Source organism: Trichosurus vulpecula, chromosome 3, assembly GCF_011100635.1.
Source record: "Trichosurus vulpecula isolate mTriVul1 chromosome 3, mTriVul1.pri, whole genome shotgun sequence".
Taxonomy (NCBI): Eukaryota; Metazoa; Chordata; class Mammalia; order Diprotodontia; family Phalangeridae; genus Trichosurus; species Trichosurus vulpecula.
The window spans coordinates 444363419-444385434 of record NC_050575.1 but is presented as its reverse complement, the minus strand read 5'-3'; the positions used below and the strand labels follow the sequence as shown (position 1 = coordinate 444385434).

General features: G+C 43.0%; 1 protein-coding gene across 1 annotated transcript in view; it reads left to right on the top strand.

Moving 5' to 3' along the window:
* SUCLG1 (succinate-CoA ligase GDP/ADP-forming subunit alpha) overlaps nucleotides 1–22016 on the top strand; it is a 42391-nt gene that overhangs the window by 5807 nt on the left and 14568 nt on the right. Inside the window, exons 2-5 of the mRNA XM_036751665.1 lie at nucleotides 7044–7147; nucleotides 12100–12216; nucleotides 18807–19019; nucleotides 19180–19237. Coding sequence (XP_036607560.1) covers nucleotides 7044–7147; nucleotides 12100–12216; nucleotides 18807–19019; nucleotides 19180–19237 — 492 coding nt within the window. The remainder of the gene's footprint in view (nucleotides 1–7043; nucleotides 7148–12099; nucleotides 12217–18806; nucleotides 19020–19179; nucleotides 19238–22016) is intronic.

Sequence of the window (22016 nt, the reverse complement as noted above, 5' to 3'; positions counted from 1 at the left end):
CACTGGGCTACTTAGCTGCCCTTAGCCAATTATATCTTAAGGAGGGCTTTAATGCCTTCTAAGGAAAAACTAACCTAACTTACCAGGGAGGTTGAGGAATTGGGGTATTGCTCCCACCATACCTTGGAAGGCAGAACAATAGAGATTACTGTCTAATCCTCTGATAGTAAAAAGCAAGTGAGATGTGATGTGGATACTTGGCACAGAATCCAAATGGAAAAAAATGTTTCTCTATAGATGATAATGCCCTCCAGGTGTTCTGTTTGGCATCAAGCTCCACCATACCGCAGTTTCCTAAGTGAATCCTTCTTCATAGTTAGGCCATTGAAGGGATGAATATATTAGTTGTCCAGACTGTGTTATGCAGTTGGATAAACAGTGCACAGAGTTGGTCCCTTTAGTATGTATGTCTTGGACAGGCACTGTATGTGGACAAGGAGATGGGCTCAGAACAGGAGAAAGAATGTTCTCGGGGACTTTTATGAAATTGGACTGTTTGTTTTTTAGTTACCTTAAGCTTCTCCCTGAAGGAAAGGCCCGATGGTCTTGTACCAGCATTATTCCTGTGATGCTGTAGATGTGAGCCATGTGTTATCACAATTTCCCAGTAATTAAAGTTCAGGGTCCACCTCAGATGCATGAAGTGTTTGAAGCAGGCATCAGCACATCCCATACCAAGACTGTCTGAGTGATACAATCAGAGGTTCGTGGCTGATCATGTCTTGAGTCAGGTCAGTGTTTTTAGGTAGCGCCATGTGCTAAGTGCTAGGGATACAAATAGAAAGACAAAAAGACTCTCTGCCCTCCATGAGCTCACAGTCTACTGGAAAGAGACAACAATTATGTACAAACAAGATACATACAGGATACATTGGAACTAGTGCTGAGGGGGCCTGGGAAAGGCTTGCCAAAGGTAGGGTTTTAGATGAGACGTGAAGAAAGCCAGGGCGGCCAGAATGGGGAGGTAAGGAGGAAGATAATTCCAGCTATGGGGGGGGGCAGCCAGTGAAAATGGCCAGAGGCGGGGCAAGGAAGCCAATGTCATTGGATAGCAGAGTGTGTGGAGGGGAGTGAGGTGTAGGAAGAATGGAAGGGTAGGAAGAGGCACGGTTGTAAAGGGCTTTAAAAGCCAAACCCAGATTACTATGCTGAAGTCATTGACAGGCACAGTGAGATGGGATTATCGCTTCTCTTGGAACCTCTGCCCCTCCTAAGATTATGTTACCATTTTTAGCTCCCTCCTCATTCTGCTGATGCCTTTAGTTTATGTTCCATTAAAGCCCCCAGACCTTTTTCAGAACATATGCTGTCTAAGCATGATTCCCTCATTTTCTACTTTTGAAATTGATTTTTTTGTACCCAAATGAAAGACTTGATGTTTGTTGTTGAATTTCATCTTATTACAGTCACACTGTTGCTCTAGACCAGTGGTCTGCAAACCGTGACCTGGGCGAAGTCCTGCCAACTACCTTTTTTTGGTTATTAAACCACCTGTTTTTGTATTAAAATATATGAAAGCCATTTGTAGCTCTTGTAGTGGGGTAGCAGGTTGCTGACTCCTGCTCTCTCCTGGCAGAATCCTTTTGGATGCTGACTTCCATGGTCCATTGTGTTCGTTATTTTTTCAAGTTATTAGTTATCTAGTTGATTCCTAGATAAGATTGAGAATGCATTTGTAACCTTTAAGGTAGGGAAATTTATGAGACTGTTCTGTAGCTTGGCAGAAAAGTCAAGGGTTATTTCCACTTCAGATCACTCACTCAGATAGGCTTGGATTAGACTCCAGAGCCTCTGCCAGTTGAGTAGCATCATTGGATGTTCTCTTAAGTGCTTCACATCGCTCTTCCAGTTAGACTCTACGAGGCCTACGTGGCCTTGTCAACATGCAGACAACAGAAAAGAGAAAGGAAGAGTAAAAGGGCAGTTGATCTTACTAAGGTCAGGGTGCTTGTTCAGGCCTCCCTTCACTGTTTGTGTATTGGATGTCCCTTAGAGGATGGCCCTGTCAGCATCTCAAAGGCAGACTGTCTGAAGCTGAACTCCTTCACTTTCCTCTTCAATTATTCTTGTTTCTGCTTTCTCAGCATGTCACTGCTGCCACCAACCATCACTTGCATTGGTAACACTCTCCATGACCTTTCACTCCCTTTTCCCTCCATCCCATATCATCAGTCAAGCCCTGATACTTGTCATTTCTGTGTCTTGAAATTTCTCCCATCTGTACTGCCTTACCGCCATAATCATGTTATTAGTACTCTTACTTGGGATAGTCACAGGATAGTTGTGTCTCTAGTTTCTTTCCTTTCCAAACCATTCTACATACCACTGTTTGATTTCTCTTTCTAATGTGGAAGTCTGATCATACCGTTTCATCTTACCCCATGTAGCTGACCATGTGAAGCCTTCCGTGGCTTCCCATTGCCTTCTCCAGACTCCTAATGACCCTCTACAATATGTTTCTTCTCTTTTATTCACTTTGTTCCTATTTTCTGGAATGGTGGCTATGGGGCGTGGGGCACAGAAGGGATTTTGGACTTGGGTTCAAATCTTGCCTCTGCTATTTACTACCTTTGTGATCTTGGGAAAGTATCCTCTTTCTGTCTCAGTTTCTTTTTCTGTAAATTAGATGGCCTTTAAAGCCCTTCCAACTTTAAGTTCTTCTTCCAAATCTTTCCAAATCCAGTTTCTCACTCCCTTCCTCCCCATCTTTAGCTGTTGACATCTTATCCTGTAGCACTTTTTATGTGTTTGGTGCACTGTGGATACTCTGTCTTATCCTTTGCAATTCTCATCTGTATCTCCCTTTAATAAAATGTAAGTTCTTTGAAGGGAGGGGCCATTGTAGAAGACAGGCAGACACACAGATGGTCCACCCGGTTCTGGAGGGTGCTAGGAAGACCCTACTCCTGGGCCTCATTGTGGTCTGGAGGGGATCCAGTGTTCTCCAAGGTGGTACCTGTGGAGGACAAGCCATATCAGTTTCTCTCATACTGGAAGAGTCCTATGTACAGTCAGTCCTAAAGGCTGTCACTTGCTAGGTCACTAGGGTATGAACATCCAGTGTCCAAATACCCCTTAGTGATGCTTGGAGAGGTCAGTAGGCTGGCCACCAAGTGCCGAATGCTTTGGCCCTGGCACCTCATGAGCACAGATAAATGTAGTGTGCGTTAGAATGGCTTCAATCTTACTACCCTTTGAATATACAAACGTGTATGACAGCTGGTCTGTGCCATTCCTGGAGTCCAGGCCCTGTTTTTTGTGTCTCCTCTGTTGCTTTGCACACAGTCCACAATAGGGCTTACTAAATGTTTGTTTAATGAATGAATGTTAACTGGCCCATGAGGTTTCCTTTTGAGTTGCTTATTTGAAGGACACCCCCACATCATTAACTCATGTTAGCAGAAGCCATTTCATTGTGCATACGTTGTCCCTCTTCTCCAGTTCTACCCCTTAGCTGCCACCTCTTTGTCACTGGGAATCTACTGGGATTCTGTGGGTGAATAACATAGGTACGCAGGCAGACCTTAGACCAGCCAGCTCCATATTGACCCTGTCGATGCAGCCTAGGGGACTTGGTGGCTTTGAAGGATAACTTCATGTGCCCCACTCTTGGAAATATTCCTATTTTTCCCTTCATCTTTCTTGCTTGAAAACAGGAAACTGGCTGCAGTGAAAAACGGAAGGCACCTATATTGACAGCTAGCTGGGAATCACCTTGAAATACTTTCCCAAGTTTTCAGTTGTGGTTTTTTTTCTTCCTCCTTCCCACCCCCAATTCCTCATTTCTTCCCCATTTTTATTGTAGTTCTTGAAGGAGAAGAAACTGAGTTAATGATCTTTGGGTTATTCTTGAAGTAATTTCTAGGTTAGAATTTGACCTTCCAAGGTTTTGTAGTTGGATACTTACCATAGACTTAGAAGTATAATGGGCCCCTGGAAACCATTTAGTGTAATCTCTTCATTTTACAAGTAAGAAAATCTTGGAGGTCAAGTGACCTGTGCAAGGTCACAGAGCTGTGGAGGAAAATGTATGATTCTGCATTTCAGCCACAGGCCTGCCAGAAATAATTTATATTAATGTAGATTATTATAAACATTTTTCTGCTTCAAGGAGAAAACTCCAAACTGGCAGAGACCTCTCGTGCCCTTGGAAATCTGACACAAACCATTTTTGAATTGTAATTTATACCATTCCCTGACGATAGACAAAAACCCGTGGTTAAGATTTAGCAAGCGTTTACTGTTTAGGTAACTGTTCAGTTCACAGTTTGCTTGATCGAACACAACAATAATCACTTAACTTTGGGCATGTCCTTGAAAAATCATTTTCCTAAAACCATTCAGTTCTTCTTTAACCTCCTCTAAGGATTGTCTAGCTGGTCAAAGATGAACTTGAGGTACTTTGATTAACCAATGTCATTAAAGCCTTAATTCCTTCTCTTAGTCTGATCATTCCCTCATGCTCTAGAGGCGTGAGCAGCAAAGGCATCGCTCTTTAGTGGATCAATCAAAGACCCCTTCTCTATGTTTGGTCTTCTGCCTAAATCTTTCAAAAGGGGGAACCAAATTCCTCCCTGAAAACCAGAAGATAGTGTTTAGGCCTTGGCTAAAGGGAGATAAGGGATTCATTCTTGTAGGCCATTGTGTAGACTTAGAGTTAAATACTGATAAGGTTTCTCATCATTCTGGTGAGACGGAGGACTTCAGACCAAAGTATTGTTCTAGTATTATTTTGTAGTATGTGTCTCAATGAGGGAAGTGAGGGGTGAGATTCAGGATGCTTTCACATGGAACCTACTTGACTCCAAACCAGCCTTTTTTCCCCCTATACCTCGATGCTTTCTCTTATTGATGAAATCCTTAAAATATGTTCATCATTAAACTGGGCAAAACGTCTGGTAGGAACATGCACCACCTGCTTTAAGGTGGCAGTATGTATGGCACAGTGAACTGTAGGAAACACTTCTAGTCTTGGCTCTGGCACCAACTGGGCCTCAGGTCCTGTATCTTTGTAATGAGGGCATTGGATGAGTTAATTTCTGAGTTCCTTTTAATAACCAATTTTAGTTCCACATTTATTAAGAACTATATGGAAAGAGTCTGGTGCACCATGCTAGGGGCAGCTGCTGGGGATATGTGAGATAATGATCCTGATCTTAGGATTCAAGGACCTGATCCTCCATGGCCTCTGGTAATGATAAAGAGGATAGAAAATGGAATATAATCATAACACGCAGGAGAGATGGGAACTAAGGTCTGAGCTTTACTTCAGCTTTCCATCCCTCCACAGAAGCCGTCTCACCGGTGGCATCCTCTCCCCAGAGTGAAGTCTGATCCCTTTTCCCGTTACTGAGCCTTCATTTTGTGCGGGGACTCAGGTTGGCCTCCCCCCTCCCACCACCAGCTCCCTTTGGTGCATTGTCTTCATCCACTAGATTATAAGCTCCTTGCAGGCAGGGACTGTCTTTTTGCTTGCGTTTGTATCTCCAGCATGTAACAGTGCCTGGTACATGGATAGATGCTTGTTTCCTTCTTTCTTTCTTCCCTCCTTCTCTTCCTGTCTTATGTGTATTGTCTTCCCTTCTAAGAATGTGAGCTCTTTGAGAGCAGGGATTCTACTTTAGTTGTATTTCAAGTGCCTAGCACATAGTAGGCATTTGGCAAATGCTTTTTCCTTTCATTTATTCTTGGGAAGGAAGTACTGGCAGCATTGTTACTGGCTGGGGCAATCAGGGAAGGCTTCATGGAGGAAGTAGTATTTGGACATTAAAGGTTGGTGATGATGGAAGGAGGGCATTGTAGGCATAGAGAATGGTGGTGTTGGCAAAGGCCCAGAGGTGGGAGAAACATGCCTTGTATTCAGGGAAGGACATGGAGTAGAACACAGAGTACATGGAAGGGAACAGTGTATAGTCAGGGGGAGGGGTCTGAAGGGCAGACTCAAGTTTGAATTAAATTCTCTAGGCAGCAGGACCACTGAAGCAAAGGAATCCCATGAAATCTGTGCAGAAGGATTTGGTAAAGGAGGAATGAATGAAAAAACATACTATTAAGTGCTTGCTGTGTGCCAGACACTGTGCTATGTGCTAGAAATACAAATACAAAAAGAGATAGGCTCACATTCTAACAGGGAGAAAGTCACTGAGGGAGCACATGCAGGGGAGGGGCACGGGTGGCCAGGGATGAGGGAGGGAGGGGTGGCCAGGGACAGGGGAGGGGCACCTGTTGGGGAGGGTCACGAGTGGCCAGAGGGAGGTGGTTTGGTCTGGGAAGTTACAGGGTTTGTGGCTGGAGTTATTGGGCAGTCCGTTGACATACCCTTTCCAGAGATTATGGTCGTATTTATTTAGTTGTCATTCCCAGAACAAGAGATGAAAGGGCAGAATGATGCTATATTGATAGTAGTATGGTAGGAAAATGGCTGGGGGTCTGGGGCCAGCCTCTCACTAATAGAATAGAGATGATAGAGATAGTCTGGGCCCAGGGTGGGAGATCAGAGCGGAGGGGTGCAGCTCCTTCAGGGCAGGTCCTGGGGGTCCAGCTGGGAGGAGCCTCTGGAGGAACAGCAATAGCATGGCAGGAGGAAGCTTAGAAGGGGGCCTGGCGCCACCTTGACATGCTCGGTTCTCTCTGGGAGCTGGCTGTGCTGGTGTTCTCTGGTTCTTGGTCTGGTGGGCCCATCTTCTGGAGGTTTCATTGTTGACTGAGTCAGTAGAAGCATTCATCTGATGGAAAGAACTCGATGCCTTTGTGTCCATGGCCATTTAAATAATATTTAGTGGCAATATGACTGGTTGGCCAGGAACCTGTAGAAGGTGGCCAAGTCACTCAGTCTGCAGAGTTTGAAATGGAGAAGACATTTCTTCAGGTATTTGTCCTACCTGAGAGTGGCCTTTGTAACCCATCGAGTATCTCAGCTGCTGAGCCCCAAGTGTACTATGCTGAGTCCTAGCAGGGGTCTGCATTAAGCCGCTTGGCTTGCTCTCGATGGGGCCCTTGTGGCCTGGCACATCATACTCATCGTGGCCTTCTCTGTTTTCCAGTGCAGCAGAGTGGAGTCCGGCGTTGCACTTACGTGGCCTCGAGGCAAAACCTCTACATTGATAAAAACACAAAGGTTATTTGCCAAGGTTTCACTGGCAAGCAGGTATGTGTACACGCTGTCTACTTTCTGCCTTGGAGGGATTGGATTTGTTCATTTTTTGTTTTCATAACACGTATGTATACCACTGAGAGATTGTTTCCTGTTCTCTTATGTGAGGCACCTGGTAACAGAATGTCCTTGTGTTTGTCCAGCTTTAGAGGTGATGTATTTTAATTGTTGTCGTGGCAGCTGGGTGCTATTTGGTGACCTGTGGATCGGAAGCCTGTTTTTACTTTGAGATTACTTTAAAAATTAAACACAGATTGTTAATTCATGAAGATTTTAAAAAATCAATTTGGATAGAAAAATACTTCTCGTAAAATGTCATTCCTTTTATTACTTGAATTTTTTTTTCTGAACTATTTCTGCTTTGAAATGTGAGTGACTTCATTAGTTTTCTCTGCTTTCCTCTCCCTTTCTCCCTCTAGCCCCATTTCCTTACAGATATTTTTTATCAGTAAACCTGAATTACTCAGCAGCCTTCTCAGCTGTAATTCTGTTCAGTAGTGATGGGGTGCTCGGGCACCATTGCTCGGGCCCAAGATCATGCATGTCTCTGGAAGCCTCCCATTAGTCCTCCCTCCTGGAGAAAATTCTCTTTTGTTGCAGAACACATTCTCTTTTCAGAACAGACAGAAGGGTGCCTGACCCAAGCACTTTTATCCCTGGATAGACCAAGGACTCTTCTTCCCGCCGGATCCCCAGGGTCCATGCCTCAGTGTTCGGCATCTTCCCTACAATTTCCCATCCATAGCTCCCAAAGACACCTGGACCCTCAGATTACCTAACTCGTATGCCTGGCATTCCTTCACCGTGCCCCTTTTCCATATCAACCCCAGCACCATTCTCAGTCTCTCACAGGTTCCCTTAAGGACCCATGCCCACTTTTGCTAAAGCGTTACAATAAATGTTTTGCCACTTGACTAAGAGAAGGCTTGAGTGTGTGGATTCATTCTGGGTGACCCTGCCTTGGCATTTTTGGGGTCCCAGCACCCCAAAACCTCATCACCAGCATTTTTGCACGTTTATGGGGCAAGGACAGTTGATGTTCAAAGCAGTGACCTCGACAAAACAGAATCCTGAAGTACCATTTGAGTCATCTGTTTGAACCCCAAAAAAGGGAATTGTTTGGCACATGAACAATAGATACTGTACTTCCTCCATGCAAGGTGCTGTATGAGAGGCAGCTGTTCCAGACCTGATCTCTGCCCTCAAGAAGCGGGAAGGCAAACAAGTTACATACAGATACTTGATAAAGACATTTTACAGTGTTTTAATCCCTGATTGCAGGTGTTTCGTACCTGGTCACCAAACCAAAATATTCTGTGAACCATAAAGTGGAAGCTATTATACAACTCCTATGTGGTTATACTAATGTCAGTACTTGGGGGAACTGTGACTTTGGTGCTGTCTGTGTGAAAACCTCACCCCAACACAGGTGGCAGCTTTCTCCAGTTTTATTGATCTTGGAGAGCCATTGTGGCTGAAAATTTGAGCATCCTGTGGCCAAACAGCCAATAGGTCTGTCCCAAATCGGCTCGCCTGAGTGGGTCCTGGACAACAGGCACGTACAAGAATCATGGTCTGGACGGGCCAGTTCCAGTTGTGTGGGCACACGACGCAGGAATGTCGTGTGGTGCCAAGGCCTGGTGGGAGGTATTTCATTTCCTTGGGCATCACTTCTTTTCAGGGCTCAGTGTTCCCCAGGCTAGATGTGGGCCCTTCCTGTGTGGCCTAGATTCAGTCGGTCCAAATGGTTACATTTCTTGTTTCTGTTTCTATAGTTACCTTGTAGCCCATTGTTCTTGTTCACATGGTGCTTGTGTTCAGCCATCGCGGGGTTTAACGGTCCTACTTACTGTTTGTTCATTCTAACGCTGTTACTGGGGAGGTGATGCTTTGCTTTTAAATTTAAAACTTATTTCCACGGGGACTCTGCCTTTGTGTTTCAGCTCAGCTCATTAGTTCTCATTGTTCCATATATGAATGAGGGAAAATTTTTTCTTAATAGATACCGAGCAATGCAAATTGCCGGTGGCTGCCAGCATTCATTTCACATATTGACTTTTATGAGCTGGTAAAACTGTTGTGAAAGTGTAGTAAAACCAGAATGGGAGCTGGTTGTTAACTGTTTACTGGCCTGGGGAGGCAGAGGACGTGGAGCCCCCTTCTGTGATGAAAAACTTGGCCCAGAGCGCTGAATCCTCCTAGGGGCCGTCTGTTGAGATTTACCCAAGTGGGAGCTGGAGGGATGGGAGCATAGCCAGCCTGGGGTTTGTGCTGAGGTTCTGTCACTAATTCTAGTATCCTTGGCAAGGTGCTTCATCTCTTGGGCCTCCTTTTCTCTAAAATGAAGAGACTGTACTATGTACTGCAGACTGTACTATGTACTATAGATGATTTTTAAGTTTTTTCTAAGTTTGTTTTATGATTCTGTGATCTTAAACAGTGTCTGAGTGGCAAGGTCCCTGGCATGTGGCGTGTCTATATCCTTTTTTTTTCTTGTCCAGATCTGTGGTTCATTGGCATAGGGAATTCCTTCTGCCAATGAAGATTGGTGACTTGCCTTGCAACTTAGAGTCTTTGAAAACAGACAGTCGGGAGCCCTTAGGGTCTTAGGGACTTGCCCAGGGTCATATCTCTGATTATGTCAGAGGACAGCCTAGAATTTGTAGGTCTTCCTGGCTCGGAGGCTAGCTTTCCTCCCTGCTCTGCCATGGCCTTGGTTAAGTCAGATTTGCCAGGTCTTTGACTTCTGGCCAATTTGATAGGAACTGCCCTCCTGGTCCCTGCCTCTTAATTTCCTAGCTTCCCACTACTGAACTTTGGAATGCAAAAGCCCTTCTGGCAGATATTCTCCAGGATGGAATTGGACGTTCTCAAAGACATCTAGCACCTTTCAGTGTCCTGAGCCAAACACATTTATGGAAAGTGTCCAAGTGTCTTCTGCCAGAGTCAGTGAGCGAGGGGTCATCCCCTTGCCTATTGCCAGCTTTTCAGACCACCAACCTCATGGTTATTGGGGCAGCACAGGGTAACAATGACTGATTTTCCTGACATTTATTAAAGGGTGCACCATTTCACCTAAGCGAATTTCCCACATAAACAAACCTACTCCTTAGCACCACGGCTTTAATGTGGAAGGGCCTTGAGTGAAGGTCATAGGAAGATTGACTCAAGGAGCTGGGCATGTTTAGCCTAGTGAAGGGGAGCCTCAGGGACACTCAGGTATTAGGATGACTGTCCTGTGGAGGAAAGAGGAGACTCATTATGTTTGTCCTCAGAGGCCAGAACCAGAAGAAACAGATGGAATTTACAAACAGACACATTGAGGTTTGATGTCAGGAAAAGCTTCTTAACTCTTCTAGCTGCCATGGATTTATGACCCTGAGCCTAAGAACCCCTGAGTTGTGTAAAAGTGGCCAGGCTGCTTTGGAGGCCCTGCTGTTGGCCCCTCCGCCTCATTTCATTGGAGGCCCACTTCGAGTCTCAATGAGTTTTGGTTGGGGATGTTCCAGGCCTCAGATATCTATCTGTGGGGCAGTTAACATGGTTTCTGAGGCCCCTTCCAACTTTGGGATTCAGTTTTTATGCCTTTTTAATTAATGAGCTGCTTATAAAATAAGATATACATGTGACTATTTGCAAACTAATTAAGGTCATGTTTATATTCCTGATATCAATTGATTAGTTATTTGTATATTTAAACTAAACACTTCTTTAGTTTATTGAAGTCATTCCTGTCACTGAAATTATGTGCTTAACATATCATGGGATGTATAAATTGCAAATTTTTGAATTCCAACTTTGTCTAAAGCATCTTATTTTTGTGGTGGCACCAACCTTTTTATGATGATACTACAAATAGTATTTTCCCAGCCAAGTCTCACATTTCACCTTAAAATCCTTATCAGTGGGTATTGAGGGACAAAGGGGAGATTTGGATCCTCAGATGTTCTCCAGACTCCACTTTACCCATCAGCTTCAACACTTCCATTTCTCCAGTCTTTTCCGTGGCCACTGACAGGTAGCAAAAAGGACTGGTTTGAAATTCATTTCCTTCTACGTCCTAGAGCAAGTGTTAAGGATTAGTGGAGTACCCAAAGATCCCAACAAGAGGATAGAGAGAAAAAGCAAAGCCCCTGGATCTTCCACAGACTGCTTAAGAGGTCTCTGAATCATTGACAATTGACTTAGAATTTTCTCCTTGACCTATAACTTCCTCTGTTCAGAAATCTCGATTTTTTTAACAAGATCTCTTTTACTCTATTTGAGATGTCCCTTAAGTATTGTGTTGTTAATATGAGCAACTGTATTCCCTGCACTGGACAGAATAGTAATGGCTTATCTGCCCATTGTCTTTGAGAAATGAACTGATTCATATATAAGTGAGTTTTCTAGATGGCTGAAGTACCTGCACCAAAACTTTTATATTAAACTTTTTGTAGATGGAAATCTTCCTAAAATATATTACAGAGGATGGTGCCAGGAGATTATTTTTTCCTTACCCTTCTCCTCCTTCCCTGTTAGATTCAAGTACAAAGGTATCCATGCCTGGCTCATAAGGTGGGACAGCCAAGTCTTTTGCTCCAAGGCTTCTCTCTCCCTCTCTCTCTCTCTCCCCCTCTTCCCCCTTTCTTCCTCTTTCTTTCTGTCTCTCCCTCTCTATTTCTGTGTCTCTTCTCTCTCTGTCTCTCTGTCTCTGGTTCACACATGTGTTCAAGGTTGTTGGGAGATGACCTTCAGAGTAGTGACACTGTTGTACCTTTGAGATAACTCCTTTTTACTCCACCAGCGAATTGATGTTTTTAAAATGGAAATAGAGATCAGCTTTTCCTTTTCTGAATTATCAGTTTATTTCTAGGGCCAAAGGTCTGAAGTATGTTGGGCTGTGTTTGTCACTCTTGCAGCCCTTGGCTTTCCCTTCATCCCGTTTCTGATGTCTTCCCCCCCAGGGCACCTTTCACAGCCAGCAGGCATTGGAGTATGGCACGAAACTGGTCGGAGGAACAACGCCGGGGAAAGGAGGCAAGACGCACTTGGGCTTGCCTGTCTTTAATACTGTGAAGGAGGTAATGAACAGCAAAGCTGGGCTGTATCAAGGCCTGAAAGCCCTCTGTAGGTAGCAATTTGAATCATGACTCTTGGGGGGGGGGGGAATGGGTCACTTTCTACTTGCCAGAGGCAGAGCTGAGAATTTGGGTGAAGGCTGAAAACAGTTATATTTAGGCCTAAATAGGCCCAAGAAATAAAAGTTACATTGTAGGCTAGCTGTGTCAATCCTTTCCTGTCCTCCACATACCCAGTCCCTCTTAGTGATCTCCTACTTTATAGGAAATGAAAGTTGGCCCTCCTCCTAAAAAGGTTGGGAATCTCTGCTGTAGATGATCTGTAAAGAAGTATGATGTGAAGTGCTTTGTAAATCTTAAATTTCTAAGTACGTTTTTTAAACAGGCCTGTGATTTCATCCTGCATTGGTAGGGGAGGCCCTTTCTGTACTAATGCAGAATCCTATGTTACCAGATTGCCAGGGCCCCAGAAGGTTCAGTGACTTGTCTGGGCTCACACAGCCTAGATGTAGCTGAGACAGAACTTGAACCTGGGGCTTCTATCTAGACCAGCTCACTAACCTCTAGGCTACTGTGCTTCTCCAAGAAATGTTAACTGTTGGCATTTTTACAATGGGTTTCCTTTGCAGATTTATGTGAAGAATCTCCCTTCTCAAGTGGAGAGCTGTGTCTCAGCCATACTGTGTTAAGAGCAAAGATGGCCTTCCCAAGCCTATTTCTGCCCCCCAAATGGCCCCATTTTTCCTCGTGCCAAGGTGCTGACTCTGTTGCTCCTACAGTTTGCGTAGGAGGCCCTTGGGGGGCCTTCTTTGCCTGTTTTTTCTTCTTTTCCTTGCCCCTCATTATCCAGCTCTGGTGCATTGTGTGTCCTAGGAAATTAATCATTAGGTGTTCACCAAAAAAACCTGCTGGGAGATCACATGGCCTCTTAGGCCTATGCCTTCAATGATAGATTTTTTTTTTTGATCATAACTTTCTTTTTTTTTAATTTTTAATTTTTTTTAATTTTTATTTTTAGTTTACTAACTGCCCAGGTTAACAGAAAAGGAAGTAAAATTTCTAAATAACCCCATCTCAGAAAAAGAAATTGAGCATGCCATCAATGAACTTCCTAGGAAAAAATCTCCAGGGCCAGATGGTTTTACTTGTGAACTCTCTCATACATTTAAAGAGCAACTAATTCCAATACTTTGTAGACTATTTGGGAAAGTAGGTGAAGAAGGAGTCCTACCAAATTCTTTTTATGACAGAAATATGGTACTAATACCCAAACCAGGTAGAGTCAAAACAGAGAAAGAAAATTATAGACCAATTTCTCTAATGAATATTGATGCAAAAATTTTAAATAAAATATTAGCAAAAAGATTGCAGCAACTCATCATGAGAATAATACACTAGGACCAGTTAGGATTTATTCCAGGAATGCAAGGCTGGTTCAATATTAGGAAAACTATTAGCGTAATTGACCATATCAACAACAAAACTAGCAGAAATCATATGATCATCTCAATAGACGCAGAAAAAGCCTTTGACAAAGTACAACACGCATTCCTGTTAAAAACACTAGAAAGCCTAGGAATAAGTGGAACCTTCCTCAAAATTATAAATAGCATCTACCTAAAACCATCAACAAGCATTATCTGTAATGGGGATAAACTAGATGCATTCCCAATAAGATCAGGGGTGAAACAAGGATGTCCATTATCACCCCTATTATTCAATTTGGTACTAGAAACATTAGCTGTAGCAATAAGAGAAGAAAAAGAAATTGAAGGAATTAGAATAGGAAAAGAAGAAATTAAATTATCACTTTTTGCAGATGATATGATGATTTATCTAGAGAATCCTAGAGAATCAAGTAAAAAACTACTTGAAATAATAAACAACTTTAGCAAAGTTGCAGGATATAAAATAAACCCACATAAATCCTCAGCATTCCTATACATTACTGACAAAGCCCAACAGCAATATCAGTTGCTCATGGTTAGGCCAAGCTAATATAATAAAAATGACAATTTTACCTAAATTAATCTATTCAGTGCCATACCAGTTGAACTACCAAAAAATCATTTTACGGAGCTGGACAAAATGATAACAAAATTCATCTGGAAAAACAAGAGGTCTAGACTACCTAGGGTATTAATGAAAAGAAATGCTAGAGAAGGTGGCCTAGCCATACCAGATATTAAACTGTACTACAGAGCAGCAGTCATCAAAACTACCTGGTACTGGCTAAGAAATGGGTGTGGATCAGTGGAATAGGATAGGTACACAAGATGGAGAAGTCAATGACTATAGCAATCTACTCTTTGATAAACCCAAAGAGGCCAGCTTCTGGGCTAATAATTCACTATTTCACAAACACTGTTGGGAAAATTGGAAAATGGTAGGACAGAAACTGGGCGTAGACCAATATCTTACACCATATACCAAAATAAAGTCAAAATGGGTTCATGATTTAGGAGTAAAGGCTAATACTATAAGTAATTTGGGAGAGCAAGGAATAGTTTACTTATCAGATTTATGGAAAAGAAAAGAATTCATGACCCAACAAGAGATGGAGAGCATTACAAAATGCAAAATGGATAATTTTGATTATGTTAAATTGAAATGTTCTTGTACAAAAAAAGCCAATGCAACAAAAATTAGGAGGGAAGCAGAAAATTGGGAGAAAATCTTTGCAACTGGTATCTCTGATAAAGGCCTCATTTCTAAAATATACAGGGAACTGAGCCAAATATATAGGAATACAAGCCATTCCCCAATTGAGAAATGGTTAAAGGATATGAACAGGCAGTTTTCAGAGGAAGAAATTAAAGCGATCTATAGGCATATGAAAAAATGCTCTGGATCACTACTGATTAGAGAAATGCAAATCAAAACAACTCTTAGATACCACATCTCTCCTGTCAGATTGGCTAAAATAACAAAGCAGGAGGATGATAAATGCTGGAGAGGATGTGGGAAAATTGGAACATTGTTACATTGCTGGTGGAGTTGTGAGATGATCCAGCCATTTTGGAGAGCAGTTTGAAACTATGCCCAAAGGGCCACAGGAATGTTCATACTCTTTGACCCAGCAATACCACTTCTAGGGTTGTATCCCAAAGAAATCACACAAGAGGGGAAGGGACCCATAGGTACAAAGATATTTATAGCGGCTCTTTTTGTGGTAGCCAAGAATTGGAAATCGAAGGGATGCCCATCAATTGGGGAATGGCTGAACAAGCTGTGGTATATGAAGGTAATGGAATACTTTTGTGCCTTAAGAAATGGGGATGATACGGACTTCGTAACAACCTGGAAAAACCTACATGACATAATGCTGAGTGAGCATAGCAGAGCCAGGAGAACATTGCACACAACCACGGATATATGGATTCCGTGAAGACCAACCCTGACAGACTTCACTCTTCTCAGCAACGTAAGGTGCAAGGACAACTGCAAAGGACTCACAATGGAGAATGCTGTCTGCATCCAGAGAAAGAACTGTGAAGTTTGAATGCAGATTGAGGCGCACTACATGCTCGCCTTTTTTCTTCTCTTTTGTTTTTGTTTTTGGGTTTTTTTTATTTTTTGGTTCTGTTTCTTCTTTCTCATGATTCATTCCATTGGTCATAATTCTTCTCCACAACTTGACTAGTGTATAAATTAATTCAATGCGAAGTTATATGTGGTAGTTATATGAGATTCCATGCCGTCTTGGGGAGGGAGGGAGGAGGGAGGTGAGAAAATCTGGAACTCAAAATTAGGTAGAACCGTATATTATAAACTAAAAATAAGTTTTTTTTAATTTTTTTGATCATATTTTATTTATTTTTTTTTTAATTTTTTTAATCATATTTTATTTATTTTTTGTTTACAACATACGGTTCTACATAATTTTGAGTTCCAGATTTTCTCCCCTCCCTCCCCAAGACAGCATGGAATCTCATATAACTACCACGTATAACTTCGCATTGAATTAACTTATACACTAGTCAAGTTGTGGAGAAGAATTATGACCAATGGAATGAATCATGAGAAAGAAGAAACAGAACCAAAAAACAAAAGAGAAAAAAAAAGGGGGGGAAAAAAGGCGAGCATGAAGTGTGCCTCAATCTGCATTGAAACTTCATAGTTCTTTCTCTGGATATAGATAGCATTCTCCATCGTGAGTTCTTTGGAGTTGTCTTTGTACTTTGTGTTGCTGAGAAGAGTGAAGTCTGTTAGGATTGGTCCTCATGGAATCCATATATCTGTGGTTGTGTACAATGTTCTCCTGGCTCTGCTATGCTCACTCAGCATTATGTCGTGTAGGTTTTTCCAGGTTGTTACGAAGTCCGTATCATCCCCATTTCTTATGGCACAATAGTATTCCATTACCTTCATATACCACAGCTTGTTCAGCCATTCCCCAATTGATGGGCATCCCTTTGATTTCCAATTCTTGGCTACCACAAAAAGAGCCGCTATAAATATCCTTGTACATATGGGTCCTTTTCCCGCTTGTGTGATTTCTTTGGGTTACAACCCTAGAAGTGGTATTGCTGGGTCAAAGGGTATGAACATTCCTATGGCCCTTTGGGCATAGTTCCAAATTGCTCTCCAGAATGGCTGGATCATCTCACAACTCTACCAGCAATGTAACAATGTTCCAATTTTCCCACATTCTCTCCAGCATTTATCATCCTCCTGCTTTGTTATTTTAGCCAATCTGACAGGAGAGATGTGGTATCTAAGAGTTGTTTTGATTTGAATTTCTCTAATCAGTAGTGATCCAGAGCATTTTTTCATATGCCTATAGATCGCTTTAATTTCTTCCTCTGAAAACGGCCTGTTCATATCCTTTGACCATTTCTCAATTGGGGAATGGCTTGTATTCCTATATATTTGGCTCAGTTCCCTGTATATTTTAGAAATGAGGCCTTTATCAGAGATACTAGTTGTAAAGATTTTCTCCCAATTTTCTGCTTCCCTCCTAATTTTTGTTGCATTGGCTTTTTTTTATACAAAAACATTGATAGATTTCTGATAATAATCATCGCTATCATTTACCTGGCACTTACAAAAAGCTTTACAAATATGACCTCATTTGATCCCCACGACCACCCCGGGAGCTGGATGCTGTTGGTATCCTTTATTTCTGGATTCCGGGTGCATTCCAGCTCAGATCTTTCTGCCTCCAAGCTCTGTCCACAGTGGCCTAGATGAGGCAGACCGTATAGTGAATAGAACAGTGGCCTTGTCAGGAGATTTGGCTTTAGATTCTACCTCAGACACTGACTAGCTGTGTTGACCCTGAGTGAAACACTTAACCCGTATTTGCCTCAGTTTAATCATTTGCAAAATAGGCGTAGTAATCTATATAGCAGCTCTCTCCCAGGGCTGCTGAGAAGACCAAGTGAAAAGATGGATGTTAAACAGCTTGGCAAACCTTCCGTTGCTATCATATATGTTTTAGTCAGTATCATTACCGTTTCAAATTCTATCTAAATTTTATTGACTTTCTGCTTTTATATCACATTCATTTCTGGATGAAACTCTCTCCACTCCCCTACTGAGCAAGCCTTTCCTTGTAACAAAGATTGAAAAAGAAAGAAAAAAAAATGCAGGTCAGCAAACCTAACAAGCAGGCTATATATGCTGTGTTCTATGCCCATAACCCCCTGCTTTGCAAAGAAGAGAGATGGTTGCATTTTATCTACTGTGCATCCAACTGTCATTGAAAAAAACAACACCACGAAATTTTTACCATGCATTCTGATTATTCCACACACAAATCTTATATTGGTACATTCTTTGCTTAGGCTGATGAAAATGCATATCTTAAAAAAAAAAACCAGTATCTCCAAAGACAGGTTTGGAATATTTTATTTTCATCAATTGAAAATTCCTGTCAATAAACATTAATTAAACATTTGTAGAACTGTCCTTTAGGCTCTGAGGTATACAGAGCTCAGATAAAACCTATCCCTACCTTTAAACTTTAGTAGAGGATGTAATTGTCATTCATAGAGGGCTGGTAAGCTCACAGGTAACAGTTGTTGCAGGTTGGGAGGCCCAATGTCTGTGTCTTTCTGTCCCTTTCATTGTGTGTCTGGGAGAAGAGAGTGGAAACAGGATCGTGGGCCATGCTGGCAGACTCCTAGAAGTTTGTCTCCCCAGGTGTGTCTGGGCCAAAGGGTAGGATGTCACCCAGGGGTCCTTAAGATTCATAAAGGTCAGAAAAGGAGGTGCTTTAAACTGTCTGGGGCCCAGGCTGCTCTGTCTCCTATTCCTTCTTCAGTCCTCTGGATGTAGTAAGAAGGGCTAGCAGCAAATCTCTTTTATTAATAATAATGATGATAATTATCATAAGATCTAACATTTATAAGCACTTTCAGGCTCCTAAAACTACAAAATAGTATGTCTTGTGAGCCTCTTAGCCCTGTGAGGTGGGCGCTATTGTGACTCCCCTTAAGTGTGAGGAAGCAGAGGCTGAGAGATGAAGGTAGTTGCCCCAGGGCACACAGCTAGTAAGCGTCCTGGTGCCAGGCCCGGCGCTGGGGACCCCCCACCCGCCTTCCTGTGGGATTTCCTAGGAAGCCAACATGCCCTGATTGGTGTTTCAGGCCAAAGAACAAACCGGAGCCACGGCTTCCATGATTTACGTGCCTCCTCCGTTTGCTGCCGCTGCGGTGAAAGAAGCTGTGGAAGCCGAGATGCCCCTTGTCGTGTGCATCACTGAAGGGATCCCGCAGCAAGACATGGTGCGGGTTAAACACGCCCTTCTCCGGCAGGGGAAGACGAGGCTCGTGGGACCCAATTGCCCTGGAGTCATCAATGTAAGTTCATGAACATTTACAGAAAGACAAGCAGGGATTTAGCCTCTGGTGAGGTTAGTTCGCTCTGAGCAAACCTGAACTTTCATGTGATTTGTTTGTAATTCTCAGAGTTTAAGAAAGTCTTTTCTTAAATGTTTGCTTCTAATTTACTTTCCTTAAGCCTGGAGAATGCAAAATCGGCATCATGCCTGGCCACATTCACAAGAAAGGAAGAATTGGTGAGTGCTGAGCCCTCTCTCTATTTATTGTTTCTTCAGTTCTCAAAATCCCCTTTCTCCTGAAGTTTGAAAACGTGAAGACTTTCCAAGCCACGGTACGCTTAATACACATAATGAGTAGTATTTTATTAATAGCTCTCTCTCTCTCTCTCTCTCTCTCTATATATATATATATATATATATCTTAGTCAGTTTCTCTCAACTCTCCCTTCCCCTCCAACGCTTTCTTGTAACAAAAAGAGTCAGTCACACTGTGTGATACAGCGGCCAAGTGACAGCACATGCCCCATCAGAAGCGGTGGTGCCACGTCTTCACACTCTCTTCAGTAAATGTTGTTAAGGGCGAGGTGAAAGGGTCCCATCAATTTCTGGCTTCCTGGGCTTTTAGTTTATGTACCGGTGTGGACCAAACCATCACCTTGGTTATATCTTTTATTAAAAATTCTTTTGAGACTGGGTCTCTCTTCTCTCTCCCAGGCTGCTCAGCAGCTTTGATCCGCCCTGTTGTCCTGCTTGGGCCGCTCTGCCCCTCAGGCGTCCTGGTGTCCCTCTGCTCCCAGGGACACACAATTGGCTCTAGCTCAGAACCGACATACTCAAGTGATCCATCACTCTGCCTCCCTCCCTCAGTAGCAGGGATTAATTACACTTTTGGGCCACCGTAACTGACTGGCTTTGCTTTTGAAAAATAGAAGTGAAGTGGAAAGTAAGCCCTTTGAAGGCAGGGACTGTTCAATGTGTGTCTAGATCCTTAGCGTGCAGTATAATGCCTCATGTGTAAATGTTTGTTGAATTGAAGTTTTAATCTGGAAATTAAATGGAGTGCTTGATTCCTACGAAGCCAGAAAAGTATTTTCAGGGTTCTCCTTCGCCTCCTTTATTGAATCCAGAGTTGGTTAAGTGGTACTAACCCTGAATTGTCAAAATATCATCGGCAGAATGGCCTGTGGCCTGTGGGAGTGTTTATGGGACCTAATCTCTGGGTGTGGGCCAGGGCATCATTGTTATGCTCTCACTCCGTCCTTGGTATTACTGCTCAAGCCTTTTGTTTTCTTTTTTAGATTATTTATTTTTAGTTTTCAACATTCATTTCCACAAGATTTTGAGTTACAAATTTCCTCCCCATCTCTCCCCTCCCCCCGCCCCAAAATGGCATGCATTAGCCTCTTCCCCAGTCTGCCCTCCCTTGTATCACCACCTCCCCCCCCCCCCCCCACCGCCTACCACTTTCCCCTGCTCAAGCCTTTTCAACAACAACTTGGGCATGTTTGCTTCATTTCCTTTTGGTTGTTCTTCTCGTTTTCTATTACTACCTAATGGCAGGGATTTCTGGGTACTCCCAAACCAAGAGGCCTGGAATTCTCAAGTTCAGTATTCTACTTCCCAGCTTTTATTCAGAGTATTGTTTCTTTTCCCCATTCTAGATGCCCCAAATCTTCTCAAAATGCTTAGTGAGCTTTTGTTGGTACTTGCTGAGGTCCTCTAGGTAGGAACCAGGATTTTGTTTTGAAATTAGTCAACTATACATATTTTAGAATTCCCACTAAGGCAGTGGGACCTGATGAGATCACCAGGAGAGAGAAGAGGGGGGCTGAGATCAGAGCCTTAGGGCTCACCCTCACTTGGAGGGGACCCAGCAAAGAAGACTGAGGTGTGGGAGGAGACTTGTGGCGAAAACTCTGGGAGTAGAGTGTCTTGTAGAAGAGGGGACACCAGACTGTTGAGTTAGTCTGAAGGAACAGACATTCAGCTACGTCTGATGTGATGGTAGAATTGATTTGATTTGATATTTTCCAGACTTTGATTTCATTCATCTAGGAAACTCTTGATGAGCAGATTCCCTCCATCATTGTGGGTCTTGGAGGGTTGCCTGGGGCACTGAGAGGTTAGGTCACTTTTCGGCTCACACAGCCAGGACATGTCAGGATTTGAACCCAGGTTTTCCAGTCTCTGAGGCCAGCCCTCCGTCCATTATGACACCTCGCTTTGGCACGATTTATTAATTGAATATCAGCGTGGGGATGGAACACTCATTCATGAGGGAAGATACAAAGAGGAACTGTTCTCTACCACCCCTGGGTCAAAGGCATTTGCATGTTCTAGGAAACAAAGCTTCATCTTGCACTAATGACTGCACCTAGGAGATCTTCTCTGTTTAGAACTGTGCAGAGTGGCCAGTGAGGTGAGGGACTGTGCCCTTTTATGCTGAAGTAGACAAAGGGAACTGGATATTGTCCATGATGTTGGCCAACACCTTTGGGAGTGTACATCTGGTTTATGAGTTACTCGCTGTTAATAATCGGAAGGTCAGAATTATCTCTATGGTTATCTCAAGGAAGTGTGTGGATATGACCCATAATAAGTAAGGAATCCTATCAGAGAAGGGAAGTAATCCATGAGTGTTTGGCCAACCAGTGAGAATGGGTAACCCATTCATGCAGTGGCAGTGAGAGCTCTGAGGAAGGCCCACAGCCTGTGGGGTGGACCTGCACGGCACAGTTGGGCATGGGTGTGGTGAGGCCTGTATTGGTGGAGTCACGAAGACCCACCTTGATGAGACCGTGGGTCTCATGGAGTTATGGAAGATGAGAAGCGTTCTTCTCTAGGTCAGTCTGTATTCCAGAACTACTTTTATTGGGCACTTTCAGGAGAGAGGTCACAGTTGGTCAGCAGAATTCCGACTCTTTTGGTCTCTTTAAAGTCTTCACTGTTACTATTATACATGTAATCACAGATTCATAGGACTTAGAGCTGCAAGGGACTTTGAGGTTACCTGATC